This window comes from Sycon ciliatum, chromosome 9, assembly GCF_964019385.1.
Source record: "Sycon ciliatum chromosome 9, ocSycCili1.1, whole genome shotgun sequence".
In the NCBI taxonomy this organism is placed as follows: domain Eukaryota; kingdom Metazoa; phylum Porifera; class Calcarea; order Leucosolenida; family Sycettidae; genus Sycon; species Sycon ciliatum.
In genome coordinates this window covers 21,313,980-21,336,031 of record NC_088651.1, presented here as the reverse complement: position 1 = coordinate 21,336,031, position 22,052 = coordinate 21,313,980, and the positions used below count along the sequence as shown (strand labels likewise).

Sequence of the window (22,052 nt, the reverse complement as noted above, 5' to 3'; positions counted from 1 at the left end):
GCAAAATTCCGCTACACTTATGAGGTACATGTACGTAACTATAACACTCATCGTGTTACTGGATTGTAGACCGCTTTGTGCAAACACTTAACACATTGTGGCATTTGATGTAGCCATGCCTATGTAGTCAGGTCAATGTACTTGTACCAGTACATGTGTCCAATCGATGCTGTTGGACAAAAATGAAACAAGCATTTATGAAAAGGAAAATATTTGGTTTAAAACATAAAGAGCCATGGGGGAGACGCAGAGTGAATATCGAACAGCCGAAGAGGAGTTTTGTCGTTGTGCCTTTAGCTCGGAAGATAGCGTCGTTAACTAGGCTGGTAGCGACACTGAAGTAGACGCCGATCCATTGATGAACCAGGACCAGGCTGAAACAGCACCTACAAGCAGAAAGAGGAATCCAGCACTTTATGTGCATTACTTTGTACATCGCAATACTAAGAGAGAAAAACGAAAGATCAAATACAATCCAATAGGCTAAAATTCGGAAAAGCCTCAAATTTCCAGGAGTAACTGATGGCATTGCTTCATAGTAACAACAACGGCAGAGCAACAAACAACCATCACAACAAAACCCGGCAACATTATCCGGGCAATGAAAGGTGTAAACTATGTTAGGGATCATGTGCAAGAAGTTCATCAACTAGCCTGCAGACAAGCTGTCACTGCTTTGGTTCTAGGATCATCTGATCACCAGACATACATGTACATACTTTGTCCTGGAGAGCTGGAACACACTGCCTGCCCCAATCCTCGCCGAACGCCCAACTCTCACGTAATTGCCGACATTCAAGACCAAGGCCTACCATCACCTCCGCCGGACCAATTGGCTACCGGCCACTGACGTCCACAAGCACTGAGAATAACCGGTTGTCTCTACTATTATCATTTTCTGTTTCTCTCTCTCTAACTCTTCCTCCCCTGGGAAGCTCCTCATGCTCATTCTCCCTTTCTCTGTCCATTTCCCCTTCCTGATGCGTAGACCAACTGTTGAACCCGAGACCACTAGGTCGGGGGAGGTTGACCTACCTCATCGGCACGCATTTCGGGCTCCTCTGCGTTGTCAATGTTCGCTTCTCCAATTTTGTCTACCTCCCCTTTTATGTTGCTGGCCAGTGCTTTGTAGTAAAAAAATAAATAAAAATAAAAAAACATATAACGTTGATCACAATTCTAGATTACTGAATCCTTTAATAATTTTCTTTCTTTTTCTTTTCGAGCCAGCTCTGCTGGACGCGGCAAAGCCAGTTCGTCGGAATATGTATATGTATGTTTCCTGTTTCTCTCTATTATCTAACATGCGAGAAACGTTGGGTGCCAGTTTTCCCAGCAATGATGGACTATTAGAGCTATCTCAAGATCGATCGAGCAGCCAGCCACGGCGAGAAGAGAATGATGTGTACAGAATGGGAATTTCCGGCGATTGCAGTAAAACTGTAACTAAAAAACCCCGTGACTAGCGACCAGCCTGGTACTAACGATCACTTCACCAGGCACAGACGGTCTCACATGGTTATGCGGTGCAAGCCTCGAACAAAGGACCACCTGCCACTAAAGACCACTTTCTCTGAACCCAAGTGGTGGTCGTTAGTCACAGGTTTCACTGTAGTTAGGAGTGGTTTTGTCACCACGCTGGCGGGTGTATAGGTTTGGCCAGTCCAGACTAGGTAGAAACCCAAAAACGCTGTAAACAAGCTTGTTGCCGAGGTGAGTGACGAAGGATGGCCGAAAACGGGGAACGTGGGATTCAATAGGAACGTGAGTCTCGGACCCCTGTACAAAGCACGTTTCTCATGTACGTGCTGTTGTCGTAGTGGTTGTTGTGTGAGAGTCGATGGAGTTTTTTCGGGCTGTTTCATGCTGATTCCTTTGTTTTTGCTTCGGAGGTTTCCTAATGCCACACGTCCGTTTCAGCGACGATAAAAGGGCGGCAATAATATAGTCGCGGCTGGTCATGCAGAGATATCCCGGGGTATGATGAAGAGGAATATGTAGTAGAGAGAGAAATAATTCCCTGAAAATTTGAACGAGTACTTGGGACTGTTTGTAGAGGAAGAAGAACGCTGTTGCAATGAATAAAACGGACAACCTGAAAGCCAAAACCAGGGACGGTAATTGGAAATACACGGCGGCCACCACCCCCAGTGGTTCATCAAGCGAAGCTATAGCCGGCCTCGTCCTTGACGTTGCGCTGTCGCCCGAGTTCGGCCAAAATGTCTGTACATGGAACAGAATTCCTTGAGCTCGGCGTCATAGCTGCCATCGCTGGTTAGGTCTAGACCAAGACAGGGAGTCCTTGCCTGATCTACACACTGCAAACCGTTGTCACTTGTGCAATACCGGGACTGCCTAAAGTGCAACTGCACATCATTGTAGAAACAACAATGAACAGGTACTGACAGTACACGTAGTGGCACTACACTCGAGGGAGAGAGAGAGAGAGAGAGAGAGAGAGAGAGAGAGAGAGAGAGAGAGAGAGTGAGAGTGAGAGTGAGAGAGAGAGGGAGAGAGAGTGAACATACATGTAGCACCGCATGCACGTCATCATGACTCATGTACCTAGAATAGACACGTCATCATGACTCATGTACCTAGAACAGACACGTCATCATGACTCATGTACCTTGAATAGACACGTCCTTTTCATGTACATAAAAATCAGGACAGGCCGGTTAGGTCGCGGTTCCCTGCTCTACAAGTAGACGTTGCCGAAAAGGCGCATTGGAGACAACCAACTGTTAGGTATAATTGGGCCTCTGTTGGAGTACTTAGACTTTAGCCTGAGTTACATGTATCGTATCAGCGACAATCACTAGGGATAAAGGTTAATGACGATAATAATTATGATACAACAGGCATCTAATCATACCCGTTGGGCAATCACGTATGTGCCCTTCCTTTCTTACTAGGTAGCTCACTGTCACAAGTATACGTACGAGTCGTACTAGGTACAAGTCAGTTCCTTCCAGCTTGCAAAAGTCAGTTGATTCTCTGCAAATCAGTTGCAGAGACTGCAAACTTGCTGTTGTCGAAGAGATTGTAGATGCCCGCAAGAAGAACTGTCGCAAGATACATCCGTCACTAAAATAACAGGCTCCTTGCATGTAGCTGAACTGAAGATCTGAAAAGCAACAATGGAGCAAGAGTTAGTCACCCATGGACTGAACAGTGTTATCTTTGACGTGTGGGAAGCAGCAGTATTACCTTTCTTGTCACTTGTGGACATCTTCCAGCTATGCGGTGTTACGAGACACGTCCGGAACCTGCTGCATACTGAAAACACATTCAGGCGTCTATGTCAGGTGAGTGATGTTTATTTTCTGAAACTCGGTTTCAAAAACAAAAGTATTGCTCTATGGAGTTCGGAAAGACGTTCCTGTTGGAGACAGTCCTTCCTTCTTCTCTTTCTACAGCTGTTTCCGATCTTGTATTTTTAGAGATAGACTTTCAGGTGACAGGCCTCTTTGAAATTGATGGCTTCCGGTAACTTGCGACTATATCCCAGGCTTTACGAATCCTATTAGTGACCCGTGAATATATTAAACATGTAACAAGCATGTGAGCTGACCGATGGTACGAGGTGATTCGTCATCTTTTAACGCTTCGTCATTTCTCCACAAATCGGTAAATTATCTCATTGCAAGCGCCTGCGAAAAATCAGGGGAAATTTCTTTGTGCTATTCCCTTTGCCAATGTGCTGTGCATTTGGCCTACAAAATTGAGACTGATAGTTCTTTAGCAAGTGACATTGTCAGAGCTTTCAGTCTGCATGTGCGCGATTTTTACGATAATATAGAGTATAAAAAGTCCATAGCCGCTGGTTTCAACCTCCAGTGAAAGCAGATTTAGCTGTGGAGGAAGCGTGTTATAGCTTCATACTAGAAGCGACGCTTGGGAAGGAGTCGGTGTTTTGGCTCAGGCAATGACCAAACATTGGCAATTACTGAATTCATAAACCGATGTTGACCACAATTGCATATTCAATCATGTTGATAATACACCTGTTGCTATGCAAACTTGAATGGCTTATATTTGGATCAACATGATCTTGATCCGGTCTTGCTAGACCACCCTGGATATGTAGGATCTCTTTCTTTTGGACACTGAATTGAAATTGTACTGCTATATCCTAATACTTTAATGTTAAGGAATAACCACACAAAAATGTTTAAAAATTTACTTTTTCAATTGCCACCTGCCTCCCAACACCGTGTTCGTGCCATATTAGGGGTGAGACATGGGGCCGGGAAGTGATCATACAATGATGTAAACCGGCCTTACAACAAGGGATTAAAGGTTCGCTCGGCTCGACTCTTCTGAGTGATGACCACCAATACCGTGATAGGGTGAGCTATGACATGGGGATTTTGAAGTCAGCTACTACAGACTGAAGTACTCGAAAGACGCTACAAATAGTGCACAGACCCTGAGCTACAGCGCTTGTCCAGGATGCACAGAACATCATCTCTACTCATTGCTACATCTGCTTAGATTGTTCTGCTTCCACCTACTTTATATGGATAAAATCACATCAAATATTGACACGTTTCTGGGTAGACAAGAAAGATGTCAAAGTAAGCAGAGAGTTGGTCATTCAACAGATTCCAGTACACTATTGTCTATGGTTCAGTATCCATCTCATCCCAAGGATTTTACTGGTAAAACCAAAATTTGCTCATTGCCAGGATTCACCACAGGCATCATGATGAATCTCACGGGAAGCCTCTAAAATTAAGCAGAAAACTGATGTACTACAAAACCATAATAAAGTGTACTGCCTAAGAACACTACTGTTTGCAAACACAACGTGACCATCATTGCGTGAAATGTTCTTCTTTTTTCCAGTAACATACCAATTCAAACCATGTAATCCTATAAAACTGCCGCTTAAACATGTATTAATTTATACTGTGTCTGTTCATCATTTATTTATGCTGTTGTTTGTTTTGCCCCATGCATGCAGAATCGCTATCAGATTAGTCCAAATTTGAAACTGTCGTTCATATTAGTTGCGAAGCACCTCTCCATCGCCACCAGAGTATCCAGCATACATAGAAGCAAAAATGGGGCTGACCATCACTGGACTGTGCCAGTTGTCGACTGCTATGATCCTCATCATCATGCCTGGGTGTTCAACCAAAAACTCAGAACGATGGTGCAGTTGGCCAGCCTAGAGTTGATGTCGCCAAATTCCAATACCCTTATCCGGTGCAGCCCTCCGCTTGTGAAGCCTTTAATAAAAGAACTTTGGCTACCATCAAAAAACACTTCTTCCTTCCTACTCAACCTTCCAACTTCATTGATTGAGGAAAAATGTCGACTAGGAGAAAGGACGATGCACAGTTTAAACGACGCGACGAGTCTGTTGCTGAAGATTTGTGGCTCCCATGAAGAGTACCAAACATGTATCCTGAAAAAAATGGAACAAGATAGTCCGAGGATTGAGTCGTGCTTGCCCTACGCGAACCGCTCTGGTAAGCTAGTCGAGCTTGCAAAATGCTTTGAATGCGTAGCAAGGAGAGATCCAACATTGCTCTCGTCACTAAAATGTGAGAACCTGGTACCAACACTTCCTCAGCACATTACTACTCGGTGGATCTATAACCCATACGACTATATATTAATCAAGAATGATAAGAGTGACTTTCTCAGCGATGACGTTTTGGCAACTCAGAATTGGATTGACTTCACAGTAAAGCTAGCAGAGTGTCACTCAGTGCTCAAGCTACTGATCAGGGGGCGCTTACGTGTATGGCAGTTTGAGGATTACTTCGCTGCTGTCATGGAGTACGACGAGCTCTGGCACAGTCTGCCCCACTCTAGTCGTCCCAGTCAGGAGGTTCTCTACCGTGACTTGGGAAGCTACCTACTTTCCACAATACCAATGTCGCAGGAACTGAGAAAAGAGGAATTGCTGAATGCCATGGAACAGTGTGGCAAGAAGACTGTTGACAGTGCGACCCGCAAAGTGTGTGACAGTGCGTCGAGCGAAGTGGTTGACGGTGCGCCCCATGAAGTGTGTTGCTGCGCTCGTGCACCTTGCTGCGTTCTGTTGTAGGTGTGGAGGTTGTTTTTCTGCTGTTGTTGGACCTACATGTACATACACTACTTGTCCATAGCCTATAAAGCATTGCGATCAGACATTCTTGCCATTAGTTACTTCTGACCGTGTTTGGTTAATTTCGTGTATTGTTAATTGGATTGTACTTGATTTTTCCTTTTCTCGCAGTTTTTCAAAGTTAAAACGTACTGTACTCTCATTGTTGTGTGTTGTTTCCTGTTTCTCTCTATTATCCAACGCCGGAGATTCTTTGGGCGCTAACGTCCAATAAAATGACTGATTGTAAGTGCTACATATCCGAGTATCTAATAATTCTTGCCATAAGGTACTCCTGACCATTTTTTTGTTTTTGCGTATTGCAAATTGGATTGTACTTGATTTTTTCATTTTCTCGTAGTTTTTTCAAAGATAAAACGTACTGTGCTCTGATTGTTGTGTTTGTTTCCTGTTTCGCTCTACTATTCAACGCCGGAGGTCCGTAGGGTGCTACTTTCCAATAAAATGATTGATTGTAAGTGCTTCACATTCCTAGTTTCTAATGATCAACTAAACATCCAGCCAGGTCGACAAGAAAATAATGAGTGCATTAGACGTTTTCGTGAATTCGTAACATTGAGCATAAGTATATGTTATGGTTTCACAATGCCACACGTCCGCTCCAGCGATTACAATGTGGCGGCATTAAGACAGTCACGGCTGGACATGCAGACATATCCCGGGGTAGGAATATGCAGTAGAGAGAGAGAGAGAGAGAGAGAGAGAGAGAGAGAGAGAGAGAGAGAGAGAGAGAGAGAGAGAGAGAGAGAGAGAGAGAGAGAGAGAGAGAGAGAGAGTAAAAAATACCCCGCCAACTTGAACGAGTATTTGAACTGTTTGAATTGGAAGTAGAACCATGTTGCGATGAACAAAATGGACAACCTGAAGGCCAAAGCCAGGGATTTTTACAGAAAAACACGCCGGCCTCCACCACCACTGGTTCATCAAGCGATGCTATAGCCGGGTTGACCTTGCCGCTGCGCTGTCGCCAGAGTGTGTTCACATTTCTGTACCTGGAACAGAGTTCCTTGAGCCCGGCGGCAGTGCAGCCATCACTGGTTAGGTCTCGATCAAGCCAGGAAGTCCTTGCCTGATCTACACATCAGTGCTGCCATCGCTGGTTAGGTCTAGACCAAGCCAGGGAGTCCTTGCCAGATCTACACGCTACAACCAATGTCACTTGTGTAATATCGGTACGGCCAAAATTGCAACTGCACACCATTGTAGAGATAACATTGAACATGTTCTGACTGTGCAAGGAGTGGTACTACACTCGAGAGAGAGAGAGAGAGAGAGTGCAGTGTGGACAGAGTACCGTGTACGTCACGTACCTTGAATCAGCACGTCGTTTTTTTTACATATTGTGGACAGGCACTTAGGTAGCAGTTCCCTGCTCTGCATGTAGACATTTCAGAAAAGGCACATTGGAGACAACCAACTGTTATGTACTATTAGACCTTTGTTGGAGTACTTCGACTTTAGACTGAGCTTTGTGTATCGGATGAGCGAGCTCTGGGGATAAAGGTTCATGACGATGTGACAAAACTCCTACTGAGACAGGTATCTAATCATAGGCGTAGGGAAATCACGTTTGTGCCCTTCATTGCTTACTACGTAGCTCACTGTCACAAGTATAATGTACGAGTCGTACTAGGTACAAGTCAGTTCTTTCCAGCTTGCAAAAAGTCAGTTGATTCTCTGCAAATCAGTTGCAGAGACTGAAACCTTGCTGTCGCCGAAGACATTGTAGAAGCCCCGAAGAAGAGCTGTCGCAAGAGACATCAGTCACTGATATAACAGGTTTCTTGAATATAACTGAACTGAAGATCAGCAAAAAGAAATGGAGCAAGAGTCAGTCGAGCCTGTACTGAACAGTGTTCTTTTGGACGTGTGGGAAGCAGCAGTATTCCCTTTGTTGTCACTTGCTGACATTTTTCAGCTATGTGGTGTTACGCAAGGCGTCCGGGAGCTGCTGCATAATGAAAACACATTCACGCGTCTGTGTCTGGTGAGTGATGCTTCTTTTCCGAAACTCGACTTCAAACTCGGTTTCAATAATATATTGCCCGATGGAGTTCGGGGAGACTTTCCTGTTGGAGACAGTCCTTCCTTCTTCTCTTTGACTAGCTGTTTCCAATCTTGTTTTTAGAGATCGACTTTGGGCTGACAGCCAGGCCTCTTTGATATTGATGGCTTCCGGTAACTTGCGACTATATCACAGGCTTTGCGAATCCTATTAGTGACACGAAAATATATCGAACATTTGATACGGATGTGAGCTGACCGATGGTACAAGGTATTCGTCTTTTTTATCATTGCGTCATTTCTTAACAAATCGGTAATATATCTCATTGCCAGCGCCTGCAAAAAGTCACGTGAAATTTCTTTTTGCTATTGGCATTACCAATGTGCTGTCCATTTTGCCTACAAAAATGAGACTGATAATTCTTTAGAAAATCACATTGTTAGAGCTTTCAGTCTGCATAGGGGCGATTTTTACTATAATATAGAGTATAACAATCCTTAGGCGCTGGCTTCAACCTCCAGTGACAAGCACATTTAGCTGAGGAGGAAGCATGTGATAGCTTCATACTAGAAGCGATACCTGGAAAGGAGTCGGTGTTTTGACCCTGGCTATTGCCAAACATTGGCAATTACTGAATTCACTAACCGATGTAGACCACAATTGCATATGCAATCATGGTGAAACACCTGTATCTATACAAACTTGAATTCTCAATCTGCGGACAGCATGCTGTTTCGTTCTTTTTGAACTCATCAGCGCAGCACAGAGAAAATGAGGCCGAACCTGATAGCAATGGAAATAAAAATTTCCAATCAGGCCCGAACGTACCTTGCCAGAGTGCTCAAACTGACAAGTCAGTGAGCTCTGCATAATGCAAACAGCAAAGGCACTACCCCACGCAAGAGTGCTCAACTGCTACAAGAGCAGGAGCGAAATACTCAATCTGCGGACAGCATGCTGTTTCGTTCTTTTTGAACTCATCAGCGCAGCACAGAGAAAATGAGGCCGAACCTGATAGCAATGGAAACTTGAATTCTTGTATTTGGATCAACATGATATTGTTCCAGTCTTGCTGGACCACCCTGGATATGTAGGGTCCCTTTCTTTTGAAAACTGAATTAAAATTGTGCTGCTAAAGCCTATTACTATGATCAAGAGTGCATAAACAAGAGTATGCCACTGTGGTTATGGGTGGATGCGCGCCGCGCTGTCTTCATTACGCAATTTGCCTCCATCACGCTCTGAAAGCATGTACTAAACGTACAATTTCTCGTACAAGCCCAATCGTTTTGCCTGATTCGTTCCAGTACCTATCCAATTTCTAAAATTAATTTTGATGCATGAACTCCAGTTCCGCACAAAAGTTCATTTCAAACCAGAGGGAAAGTGCGATGATTGATTTCCCGCAGTGTCCGGACTGCAGCTGAATGATGAAATTAAGCCCTCGTGAAGGCAGCGCGCTGCGCATCTGCCCCATAGAAAAGAGATCACAGTTGCATACTCTTGTTTAATGTACCCTTGCTATGAGGTTGAGAAATAACCGCACAAAACAGTATTGAGGAAATATAGCCTTTTTTCAATTGTCACCTGCCTCCAAACACGAAGGAGAATGAGAATACAAAACCCACCAATGCAATCTACGGACATCAGTATTACATCCTCCAAGAAAGAAATGGAAAGATTAGCACCTCGAACCCTACAGAAGGCTTTTTCTTTCGTGTTAATAACGACGAATCACCTCGTACTCTTTTTATTATTTTATTATTAATTTCGGCGGGTGATGCAGCACCTCATACATGCATCTTAGGGGTGAGACATGGGGTCGGGAAGCAATCATACAGTGATGTAATATGGCCTTACAACAAGGGATTAAAAGCTCGCTCAACTTGACTCTTCTGAGTGACGACCATAAATAACGTGATATGGTGAGCTATGTCATGGGGAATTTGAAGTTAGCTACTGGTGTACAGCCCTGAGATACAAAACGTGTCCAGGATGCCCAGTACATCATCTCTGCTCATTGCTACATCTGGTTAGATAGTTGTGGAGACTTTGATAAAGTTCTGCTCCCAGCCACATCATATAAACCCATCAACGAACCCCTCGATCGGCATATTGCCATTGGGTTATTTCATAATATTAATATGATCTGTCAACACTATTGTAATCATGTGGCTGTTGCCGTTTTTTGCTTGAGAGTTTTCTTACCTCCACCCTCTCCCCCTCCCTTGCCGGATTCTACATATTGTAGATATCACATCTCTCAAATGATATGAGGACTATCACGCCTTTTGTGATCATGCGCCATGTGCCATTTTTCCGCTTGGGAGCTTTTTTTGTTTTGTTTTTTTACCATCACACCATTAGTTATAGTTTAGAAGGATTATACTGGAAAAGCTGAATTTTGTTCATTTCAAGGGTTCATCAAGGACATCGAGGCGGCTATCATTATGCGTCTCTAGATTTCATGACCATTTGTCTAAAGTTTCTTGGAAAAGTGATGAGGACAGATGAGAGGACAATAATGTCAGAGATAACAAATCAAACCAATCCTGAATGGTCAAGCTGGAAATAGAGTACTGATGTACTACAAAACCACAATAAAGTGTACTGCCTAATGACACTACTGATTTGCAAACGCAAAGTGACCATCATTGCGTGAAATGTGTGATTTCTATCCAGTAAAATACTAGTTCAAACCATGTAATTCTGTAAACTGCCCCTTATAGATGCAATAATTAAATAATGTACCTGTTAATAATTGATTTATGTTGTTTTTTTGCCCCATGCATGCAGAATCGCTATCAGATTAGTCCAAATTTGAAACTGTCATACATCATAGTTGCGAAGCACCTCTGCATCGCCACCAGAGTATCCAGGATACGTGTAAGCAAACCTGGGACTGGCCATTACTGCGTTCTCGACAACGATGATCCTCATCGTCATAACCAGGTGTTCAACCGAAAACTCAGAACGATCGTGCAATTGTCCAGTTTAGAGTTGATATCGCCTAAAGCCCACGCCATTATCCGGTACAGTCCTCCGCAATCGAAGCCTTTAATAGAAACACTTTGGCTACCATCAGAAGCCACTTCTTCCTACCTAGCGAACCTTCCAACTTCATTGATTGAGGAAAAATGTAGACAAGGAGTATGGACGACGTACAGTGTAAACGACGCGACGAGTTTATTGTTGAAGATTTGTGGCTCCCATGAAGAGTACCAAACATGTATCCTGAAAAAATTGGAACAGGAAATCTCCGAGACTGAGTCATACTTGCCCTACGCGAACCGCTCTTGCAAGCTAGTCGAGCTTGCAAAATGCTTTGAATGCGTTGCAAGGAGGGATCCAACATTGCTCTCATCACTAGAATGTGTGAATCTGGTACCAACACTTCCTAAGCCCATTACTAGTCGGTGGAGCTATAACCCATACGATTCTTTATTAATCGATTGTGATCAGAGTGACTTTCTCAGCGATGATGTGTTGGCGACGCAGAATTGGATCAAGCTCACAGAAAAGCTAGCAGAGTGTCACTCAGTGCTCAAGCTTCTGATCAGGGGAAGCCTACGTGTATCGCAGTTGTAGGATTACTTCTTGGCTGTCATGGAGTACGACGAGTTCTGGCATCACAACCTGCCCCAGTCTTGGCGTCCCAATCGGGAGGTTCTCTATCGTGAGCTGGGAAGCAACCTACTATCCACAACACCAACATCGCAGTGTGAAAAGGAACTGAGAAAAGAGGAATTGCTGGACGCCTTGAAACGGTGTCACAAGGTGATTGTTTGTTAGTGCGACCCGCAAAGTGTGTGACAGGTCTACCCTCGAGGTGTGTGACAGTGCGTCGGACGAAGTGTGTGACAGTGCGACCCACGAAGTGTGTTGCTGCGCTCCTGCATCTTGCTGTGTTTTGCTGAAGTTGTGGTGGTTGTTTTTCTGCTGTTGCTGACCCTGCAATGTACATACACGACTTGTCTATAGCCTATAAAGCATTGCGATCAGATAATCTTTCATTGAGTTACTCCTGGTTTATTAGACGTATCGCCAATTGGATTTTACATGACGGCTTTGAGCAGCAAAGCCAAGTTAGCCCACGCATGCACGTGTTTTGTCACGGGTTCGTCACGCGGCACATGAATAAAAAATATTTTTTCCGAAAATGGTGGATGAAAAAATAAATCTTGCATGGCCGCTTTGCCCTGCCTCGTGTCAGCAAAGCAACTTCCTTGTCAACAATTTCTGTCATCCAGTTAGCGAAAGTGACTCAAGTTTGTGTTTTCTCCCCTCCCTCCTTCCCTTTGGACATGACACGGCGGTATCTTGTGCCACATGACGAGGCCCCAAGGAGGGTCAAATGCATTTGCCTCTCAGTGTTGTGCTGTACTGTCTCAGTGTTGTGACACCTGTATGTTGTTGTGTGGTTGACCCGCCGGTTTGAGGCATGGGTGGTCAACTGTGTCTGTTGTATCGGTGTGTTCCCGTTTGAAGTTGCCGGGCCACCATTTGGTTGACCCGCCGGTTCGAGGCATGGGTGGTCAACTGTGTCTATTGTATCGGTGTGTTCCCGTTTGAAGTTGCCGGGCCACCATGTGGTTGACCCGCCGGTTTGAGGCATGGGTGGTCAACCGTGTATGTGTATCATTGAAGTTGCAATACGTACATTGCTGTGACTCGCCCGATTGCTGTTGCCGGGCACCTACGCTTTTATTTGCCTACTTGTGAAGTGATATCTCTTCTGGTTTATTGCATAATTCTTGGCTCAATGTTATCCACGGTGTCGCTCGATGCAAAGTCTCGTAAATATTTATCAGACAAAATTGAAAGAAAGAAAAAACTATGGCAAACCCCACTTCCTTGTATTTTATTTGCTTGGTGTACATGTGTCCACGTTTTGTACGTTTGGCACGCACATGCGTGTGTGTGTACGTGAGAGCGTATCTGGATTATTATTATTATATATTATTAAATTTTGAATAGGGCAGTCCCACAGGCCTAGGGCCTTTTTACAGGGTACCCTATGAATTGTTGAATGGATGAAAGGAAGTTTCTGAGCAAGGAGATTGTGCGAATATCAGCAGGAAGCGCATTCCAACGATCAGAACCAAGAAAGCTAAGCGAGTACAGTCGTCCCTCTCTAATCCGGCACCTTTTGCAACACATGTTCTGCTGGATAAACAAGGGTGCTGGATTATAAAATCCTGCCCTCCAACCCGGCCCACCTATTAACGTAGATGTCTGTGTCGTACATTAATGCGTAGGGATTTTCTGTGTCAATCCGAGTACTTCGTGGAATGCATATCTATAACATACACTTGGGAATACGAGTGCATAGGATATTCCCAAGTGTATGTTACATGTTTAGTGTATGTTACAATGCTCCCTGACGGTATGCGATGTACAACTGCTGGATTAGAAAATCGAATTGTGTACAGTTTGAGTGATTTGTTGCAGAAAATCGCTCCTGGAGGCGGAATTCAAGTGCCGGATTAAAGCGTAGAAAATGAACTGAAAAAATCCGTTTTGCCAGAAAGTGTGCTGGTTGGTGATGGATAAACAAGTGCCGGATTAGAGAGGGACGACTGTATAAACCATAGCGGCGAGAAACTAACGGAAGACTAAGTGACAAAGTGGATTGAGAGCGTGTACGGACTGAGGTTTGTGAAGTGGCAGTGCGAGGGAGGAAGCAAGTCGAGAGTAGTGGACTGCACAACTTATGGAGGGCTCGAAACACCAGTACAAACAGGCGAAATTGATATCTAAGGGAGATAGCAGCGAGATAGTTCCTAGCTAGAACAAGAGAAGCATCGTAGTACTTCGGGTAGCCAAAGACAATCCGAACAGCACGGTTGGAGATACGAGTAATGCGGTCCATTTGCGAGACTTGGAGGCTGTGCGCAAATGCATTAGAGCCGTATTCAAGTTGGGCCTGAATGAAGGAACAGTAGAAGACTCGTTTGGCAGCAGGTGTTATAATGTGTTTGATTTTCCTGAACACAGCGAGTTTAGCGCCTATCTTGCGTTCCAGGAGCGTGATGTGATCTCGGTACGTAAGATGCTCATCGAACAGGAGGCCAAGGTATTTGATCGTGGCTGAAGGCGGTATGCTAGTGCTGTCAATTGACAATTGGAGATTAGCTGGGACCGCCTTGGAATTTGGGCGGAATATGATGAACTGTGTCTTTTCCGCGTTGAATTTAAGGTCGCTGTCCCGGAGGATATTGCGGATTGACAGAACGTCTCTGGCCAAGTCTGCAGTGAGCTTCTGTGGATCCCTTCCGGATTTGCAGACAGAAACGTCGTCAGCAAACTGACGGACCTTGGTACTAGCAACACACTCTGGCAGTTTGCGGACAGCAAGATTGAACAAGACAGGTCCAAGGATAGATCCTTGAGGTACACCTCTGGAGGCAGAATAACAGGCACCTCTGCTAGACTTGGTGACAACTCTCTGCTGCCGGTCAGTAAGGTATGATGCGAACCAACGCAGTACAGCCCCTCCCACACCAATCTCGAACAGTTCTTGGAGGAGCAAACTGTGGTTGACAGTGTCGAAGGCTTTGGACATGTTGAGGAAAGCCGCAGCCACATACTTGTTCTGGTCTAGACTTTGACTCCAATCATTTGCCACCAGAGCGAGAAGATCGTCGCAGGAGTGGTTTTTGCGGTACGCAAACTGAACTGCACGGAGGGATTCCATGTGACTGGCGCTATCCATGTATTGCGTAAGCTGCTCTAGCGCACACCTCTCGAGAAGTTTGGACATGAGAGGAAGCAGGGAGATGGGTCTGTAGTTGCAAGGGTCGGAAGCGTCCCCACGTTTGTGCATCGGACGGACGTGTGCTAGCTTGTAGGGCGTTGGGAATTCTCCAGTTTCGAGGGATAACGACAAGAGAGAGGCAAGCGTTGGTGCAATTTGATCAGGCACAAGTTTGTAAACGAGCGGGATAAATGTGCATATTGATGTTTTGTTTGTTTTAAGTTTTATTGTGTGTATGCGTGCATGCATGTGGGTTAATTGATTTTTTCCTTTTCTCGCAGGTTTTCAAAATACAGATTACTGTACTCTGATTGTTGTGTTTGTTTTATTGTTTCTCTCTTTATTATCTAACGGCGGAGACACGTTGGGTGCTACTTTCCAATAAAGATATTGATTGTAAATACTACTAGTATCTCACGGTCAACTGAACATCCAGCCATGGCGACCAGATTATAATGGGTACATGGGACATTTTCGTGAATTCACAACATTGAGCATCCTTGTAATTGCCCTCTTGAATTGCATTACGAAAATAGTAAGCGATTTTACCGATTATTTGTTAAGAGAAGTTTGTTCCCAACATGGAGGATGGGCTCGCACATTGTCAGAATTTAACATAGTGATATAAAAATTCTTCAGGTGATGGCCCGTGACAGAAACAGTAATTATCATCTTTCATGTCACTGCACTATCATTTTATCACTTATGAATGAAACATTAATTTTCTCATCCCAGCCACCGGAATGCGAATTCCTGTTCATGTGTTTTAGCTAAAATAGTAGGCAGAGTACATTATACCTTCATCATCTAGGCACTTACGCTTCTCTTTGGGTTTGCTAGTTCACATTCGACGCAACGCTGACGGTACGGGACGTAAGGGCCTGTCGGGAAGGCCAGAGTGAGCTGTACAATCTTGTAGTGTACGATTGTTGCAGTCGTTGCGTCGTTCAGCAGGGAACGACGCCAGTTATAAGCACGGTCCGTGACAGGGTCACTTGGGTGACTTTTGGACCTGATTTATTGTTTCTCGGGACTTCTTTTCAACTACTTCTCCTTGAATGAAGCGGAATTCAGTTCACAATACCAGTTTTTCATCAAGACCAAAAAAGTTGCTTCTAAGGTGTGCCATTCAAATAATAGCTCCAGGAAATGATAAAACAGTTCGTCTGTCCCGCTCCTGAACTATCCCTAAATACCATACGTGACATCAGGCCTTATCTTGCTAAAATTCAACTCAAGTCGTGTTAGCCATTCTGCGAGTTATCATGGGAAGCGTAATGTTCCAAATGCTAAAAATTTCCAAGTACGAATCGGGAGTAGTCGGCGCACGACGCCGTCTCCTGTTCACACTTTCTTCGGAAACATTTGCCATCCGCCCTCTGTCTATCGTAGAAGTATTCAAGGCACTGTCGACCCTAAGTGTACGAAAGTCTAAAGCTGGCAGTCTTCCTAACAGGATTCTACGAGAGACCGCACAAGTGCTCGCCCAATCCCTCACTGCTCTCTTTAACCGCTGCACCACTTACCGATCCCAACCCCCTGAGTGGAAAGTTGCAAACGTTACCCCAATTTACAAGGGTAAGCGAAGCAACGACCCTGCTAACTACCGGCCGATATCTCTGCTGAATGGTGTGGCAAAATGCTACGAAGCGTTAATCAGCCGCCAGGTGTACGCGTTTTTAGCGAAACACAAACTGCTGTCGCCGAAACAGTTCGGGTTTCGCCACCACCGAAGCACATTTGACCAACTTGTGTATGTCACATCAACTGTCAGATCTGCATTTGATAACCGGGCCCAGTGTGATGCCGTCTTTCTCGATTTCTCGATGGCATTTGATCGTACCAGCTATCGCCTCCTAGCCTCATGTCTGTCCGGTTGGTGTGCACCTGACTCATTCGCGTAGCTGATGGACTTTCTGGAAGGCCGATCGATGTCTGTGCGGGTCGGCACTGCATTATCAACCCATATGTCGCTCCCCCCTGGTGTGCCACAAGGCTCCCATCTAGGCCCTCTATTATTCAACCTTTCTATCAACTCCCTTCCCCATATTCCCCAATCCAGCGACCTGACTCTGTTTGCGGATGATTCCAACATGGTCTGCCTTTCTCCGTCTACTGTCGTACCCGCCGCGCACACTGCCTCCCTGCAACTAGACCTTGATAGATGTGTGAACTCTGATGAAGCATTCTAATTGCAGAAACCGGTCAGGTATCCATTAAAATGTAAATGTATGAATTACAACTAAAATTACTGTGCTCTTGTTGTGTCGGGAGTTCAATGCATCTTCCCTTTCATCTGGCGTTGTCTAAATGACTCCACTAGCCTTGCTCTAGCCCAGCTTCTCAAACCAGCAGCATGCAGCGTCAGAAGTACGCGCCATCAGCATGCCAATGGTCTGCTCAGCCAGCCAGCTCGCAGTCGGTGTGGCCAAACGAGATTCGCCACCGCAGGAGCATTGCTGTGGAACAGTTTGCCTAGAGAGGTGCGCACCGTATCCAGATTGCAAGATTTTAAGCTAGCCTGCCTTCCTTATGTATGCCTGAAATAGGTTGTGTTTCGTCAGGTTTTGACATGTTCCTTTCTTCTCAGTATTCTCGCTCGCATAGTACTCCACTTCTATGATAATATTGCCTATGCTGTTGCTCATTAGGATTTTGGCAAATTCTATCCTTCGCTTTCATATAACTGGGCCAGGAACCCGTTTGAACTTGCGAAGTAAAATAAAATCAATCAATCAATCAACTGGTCCCATAAAGCTGAAGCAGTTTTCTATGCTAAAAAATGTGTCCATGTTCCCTTTTGCAGACCTAAATCAAACCCACCTGATCCCAGGACCGTCACCATGGCCGGTACGTTACTGACCCAGCCCTTTTCCCACCGCCATCTGGGCATCATCCTCACTCCTTCACTCAATCTGTCACCCATATTCAACACATTACAAGCAAATTTCGAGGTCGGGTTTTTCTTTTCAACCACATTTCCAACTTCCTTCCTTTTCCTGCTGTGAATCTTTTGTATAAATCTTATGTTCGTCCCCTCCTTGAATATGCTGTTCCCGTTTGGATGTTTTCCGTTTCAGCCACCATGTCCACAACCCTTGATAAACTGCAGGCTACTGCTGCTAGAGCATACTTAAATAGTAAACTCAATCGTCGGCCTGACTGGACGACTTCCAAAGAAGACCTCAATGTTCTGTCCTCTTGGGAATCTTTAGCATTGCGACGACAGATTCTTGGCCTTGTCTATTTCCACCATGTATTCTCCCAATTTCCATCCTTGTTGTCTCACTTCCAGCTACCCTCTTCCCAAAGCAGTCGTCACCCCTCATCCATAATTCTTCCTAAAGCTGGCACCTACTTTCGTAAATCAACTTTTTTTTTTGAGTGTTGCTTGGAATAAACTTCCTGAAGATATTCGTTCACTCTCTACAACAGCGAAATTTAGTACTGCTGTTCGTCGGTATCATTCGCAATCTATGTTTTCTTTGAAAGGTATTCCTGACTTTTGTATCTAGGCTAACCAGTGGTGTAGTAACCACATGTATGATAGTTTCAATAGTTTGTGTATATGTCAGTTAAAGTAGTCCGCAATGCTGCCTTTCTAATTCTCATTATGATTAGCATGCAATGTACTACCTGAAGTGCTGAATTTGTTTTAAAAATGCAGCACGCGCTCGCACATTGTCCAAATTTAACATAATCTATATATGTAATCCGGCTATGTAGTCGGTATTATGAGACTATCCGAGCACCACAGCATTATGGAGCATTGGAAAGGACGAAAAAGAGCACTTTGACCCGCACTTTGAACTGAATTTGGAGTTTCGTAGTGGACAATATCGGGAAATCCCTTTTTTTTGGCAACAATCCGCTACACTCATGAGGTACATGTACCCGTAGCTGTAACCCTCCTCGCGTTACTAGATTGTGGATAGCTTTGTGCAGACATGAAACACATTGTGGCATTTGATGTGGCCATGCCTATGTAGTCAGGTCAATGTACTTGTACGAGTACATGTGTCCAATGAATGCTATTGGAGAAAATTTAAACAAGCATTTACAAAGAGGAAAATATTTGGTCGAAAACATATAGAGCCATGGGGTGACGCAGAGTGATTATAGGACAGCCGAAGAGGAGTTTTGCCGTTGTGCCTTTAGCTCTGAAGATAGCGTCGCTAGGCTGGTAGCGATACTGAAGTAGACGCCGATCCTTTGCTGAACCAGGACCAGCCCGAAACAGCAGCTACAAACAGAAAGAGGAAAACAACACTTGATGTGCAGTACTTTGTACATCGAAATACTGAGAGAGAAAAAAACAAAGATCAAATACAATCCAACTGGCTAAAATTCGGAAAAGCCCCAAATGTCCAGGATGGACTGATGGCGTTGCTTCATAGCGTCAACATCGGCAGAGCAACAAACCACCACAACAAAGCCCAGCAACATTATCCGGGCAATGAAAGGTGTAAACTAGGTTAGGGATCATGTGGCCTGCAGACAAGCTGTCACTGCTTTGGTTCTGGGAATAATCTCTTCATCTGAACGGCAGACATACATGTACATGTAAAGCTGAGCTCAAATCTAGATAACTGAATCCTTATATTATAATAATTAAAATCATTCTTTTTCTTTTCGTGCCAGCTCTGCTGAACGCCGCAAAGGCACTTCGTCGGAATATGTATTGTATGTTTCCTGTTTCTCTCTATTATCTAACGTGGGGGAAACATTGGGTGCCAGTTATCCCAACAATGATAGACTATTTGAGCTATCTCACGATCAATCGATCAGCCAGCCATGGCGAGAAGAGAATGATGTGTACAGAATGGGAATTTCCGGCGATTGCAGTAAAACCTGTAACTAAAGAACACCGTGACTAGCGACCAGCCTGGTACTAAAGACCACTTCGTCAGGCACAGACGGTCTCACATTCGTAAAAACAATTAATAGTTATGCGGTGCAAGCTTCTAACTAAGGTCCACTTTCTCTGGTCCCAAAGGGTGGTCGCTAGTCACAGGTTTCACTGTACACGTGTGTAGTAAGGAGTGGTTTTGTCACCACGCTGCCGCTGTCATAGTAAGCCCACGTAATCGCCGTAAACATGCCTGTTGCCAAGGTGGGTGGCGAAAAATGGCCGAAAACGGGGAACGTGGGATTCAAGCGGAACGTGAGTCACGGACCCCTGTTCAAAGAACGTTTCTCATCTACATGCCGTTTTCGCAGTGTTTGTTGTGTGAGAGTCGATGGATTTTTTTCTTGCTGTTTCCAGCTGCTGCCGTTTGTTTTTGCTTTGGAGGTTTCACAATGCCACACGTCCGTTCCAGCGATTACAATGTGGCCGCATTAATACAGTCACGGCTGGACATGCAGACATATCCGGGGTAGGAATGTGCAGTAGAGAGAGAGAGAGAGAGAGAGAGAGAGAGAGAGAGAGAGAGAGAGAGAGAGAGAGAGAGAGAGAGAGAGAGAGAGAGAGAGAGAGAGAGAGAGAGAGAGAGAGAGAGAGAGAGAGAGAGAGAGAGAGAGAGAGAGAGAGAGAGAGAGAGAGAGAGAGAGAGAGAGAGAGAGAGAGAGAGAGAGAGAGAGAGAGAGAGAGAGAGAGAGAGAGAGAGAGAGAGAGAGAGAGAGAGAGAGAGAGAGAGAGAGAGAGAGAGAGAGAGAGAGAGAGAGAGAGAGAGAGAGAGAGAGAGAGAGAGAGAGAAGAGAGAGAGAGAGAGAGAGAGAGAGAGAGAGAGAGAGAGAGAGAGAGAGAGAGAGAGAGAGAGAGAGAGAGAGAGAGAGAGAGAGAGAGAGAGAGAGAGAGAGTGAGAGAGAGAGAGAGAGAGAGAGAGAGAATTCACCGAAAATTTGAACGAGTATTTGAACTGTTTGAAGAGGAACTAGAACCATGTTGCGGTGAACGAAATTGACAACCGGAAGGCCAAAGCCAGGGATTTTTTACTGGAAATACACGCTGGTCACCACCACCACTGGTTCATAAAGCGATGCTGTAGCCGGGTTGACCTTGCCGCTGCGCTGTCGCCAGAGTGTGGGCACATTTCTGTACCTGGAACAGAGTTCCTTGAGCCCGGCGGCAGTGGTGGTTAGGTCTAGACCAAGCCAGGAAGTCCTTGCCTGATCTACACATCAGTGCTGTCATCTTTGGTTAGGTCTAGACCAAGCCAGAGAGTCCTTGCCAGATCTACAAGCTACAAACAGTTGTCACTTGTGCAACGTCGGTACGGCCAAAAGTGCAACTGCACATCATTGTGGAGATAACAATGAACATGATTGTACTGACTGTGCACGTAGTGGTGCTGCACTCGTGAGAGAGTGCCGTGTGGACAGAGCACCGTGTGTACGTCACGTACCATGAATCAGAACGTCGTTTTTATTACATATTGTTGACAGGCCCTTAGGTAGCACTTTCCTACTTTGCAAGTAGACATTGCGGGAAAGGCACATTGGAGACAACCAACTGTTAGGTACTATTAGGCCTCTGTTGGAGTACTTAGACTTTAGCCTGAGCTATATGTATCGGATGAGCGAGCTCTGGGTATAAAGGTTCAAGACGATGTGACACAACTCCTACTAAGACAGGTGTCTCATCATACGCGTAGGACAATCCCGTTTGTGCCCTTCATTGCTTACTACGTAGCTCACTCTCACAAGTACACGTACGAGTCGTACTAGGTACAAGTCAGTGCTTTCCAGCTTGCAAAAAGTCAGTTGATTCTCTACAAATCAGTTGCAGACACTAGAACCTTGCTGTTGCCGAAGACATTGTAGATGCCCCGAAGAAGAGCTGTCGCAAGAGACATCAGTCACTGATATAACAGGTTCCCTGAATGTAACTGAATTGAAGATCTGCAAAGCAATGGAGCAAGAGTCAGTCGAGCCTGTACTGAACAGTGTTCATTTGGACGTGTGGGAAGCAGCAGTATTACCTTTCTTGTCACTTGTGGACATTTTTCAGCTATGTGGTGTTACGCGAGACGTCCGGGAGCTGCTGCATAATGAAAACACATTCAGGCGTCTGTGTCTGGTGAGTGATGCTTCTTTTCCGAAACTCGACTTCAAACTCGGTTTCAATAATATATTGCCCGATGTAGTTCGGAGAGACGTTTCTGTTGGAGACAGTCTTTCCTTCTTCTCTTTGACTAGCTGTTTCCAATCTTGTTTTTAGAGAT

General features: G+C 44.9%; 1 protein-coding gene across 1 annotated transcript; it reads left to right on the top strand.

The window, feature by feature from the left end:
* The first annotated feature begins 2,976 nt into the window (after positions 1-2,976).
* On the top strand, positions 2,977-6,540 carry LOC135825245 (uncharacterized). The gene is made up of 2 exons (XM_065337984.1): positions 2,977-3,308; positions 4,970-6,540. Exons 1-2 carry the CDS (start codon positions 3,141-3,143, stop codon positions 6,062-6,064), a joined length of 1,263 nt encoding a protein of 420 aa, XP_065194056.1. The 5' UTR covers positions 2,977-3,140; the 3' UTR covers positions 6,065-6,540.
* Positions 6,541-22,052: the final 15,512 nt, after the last annotated feature.

Coding starts and splice junctions, on each gene's coding strand:
- LOC135825245 (XM_065337984.1), top strand. CDS start 3,141: ATGGAGCAAGAGTTAGTCACCCATGGACTGAACAGTGTTATCTTTGAC. Junction 3,309..4,969: donor CATTCAGGCGTCTATGTCAG/GTGAGTGATGTT, acceptor CCATGCATGCAG/AATCGCTATCAGATTAGTCC.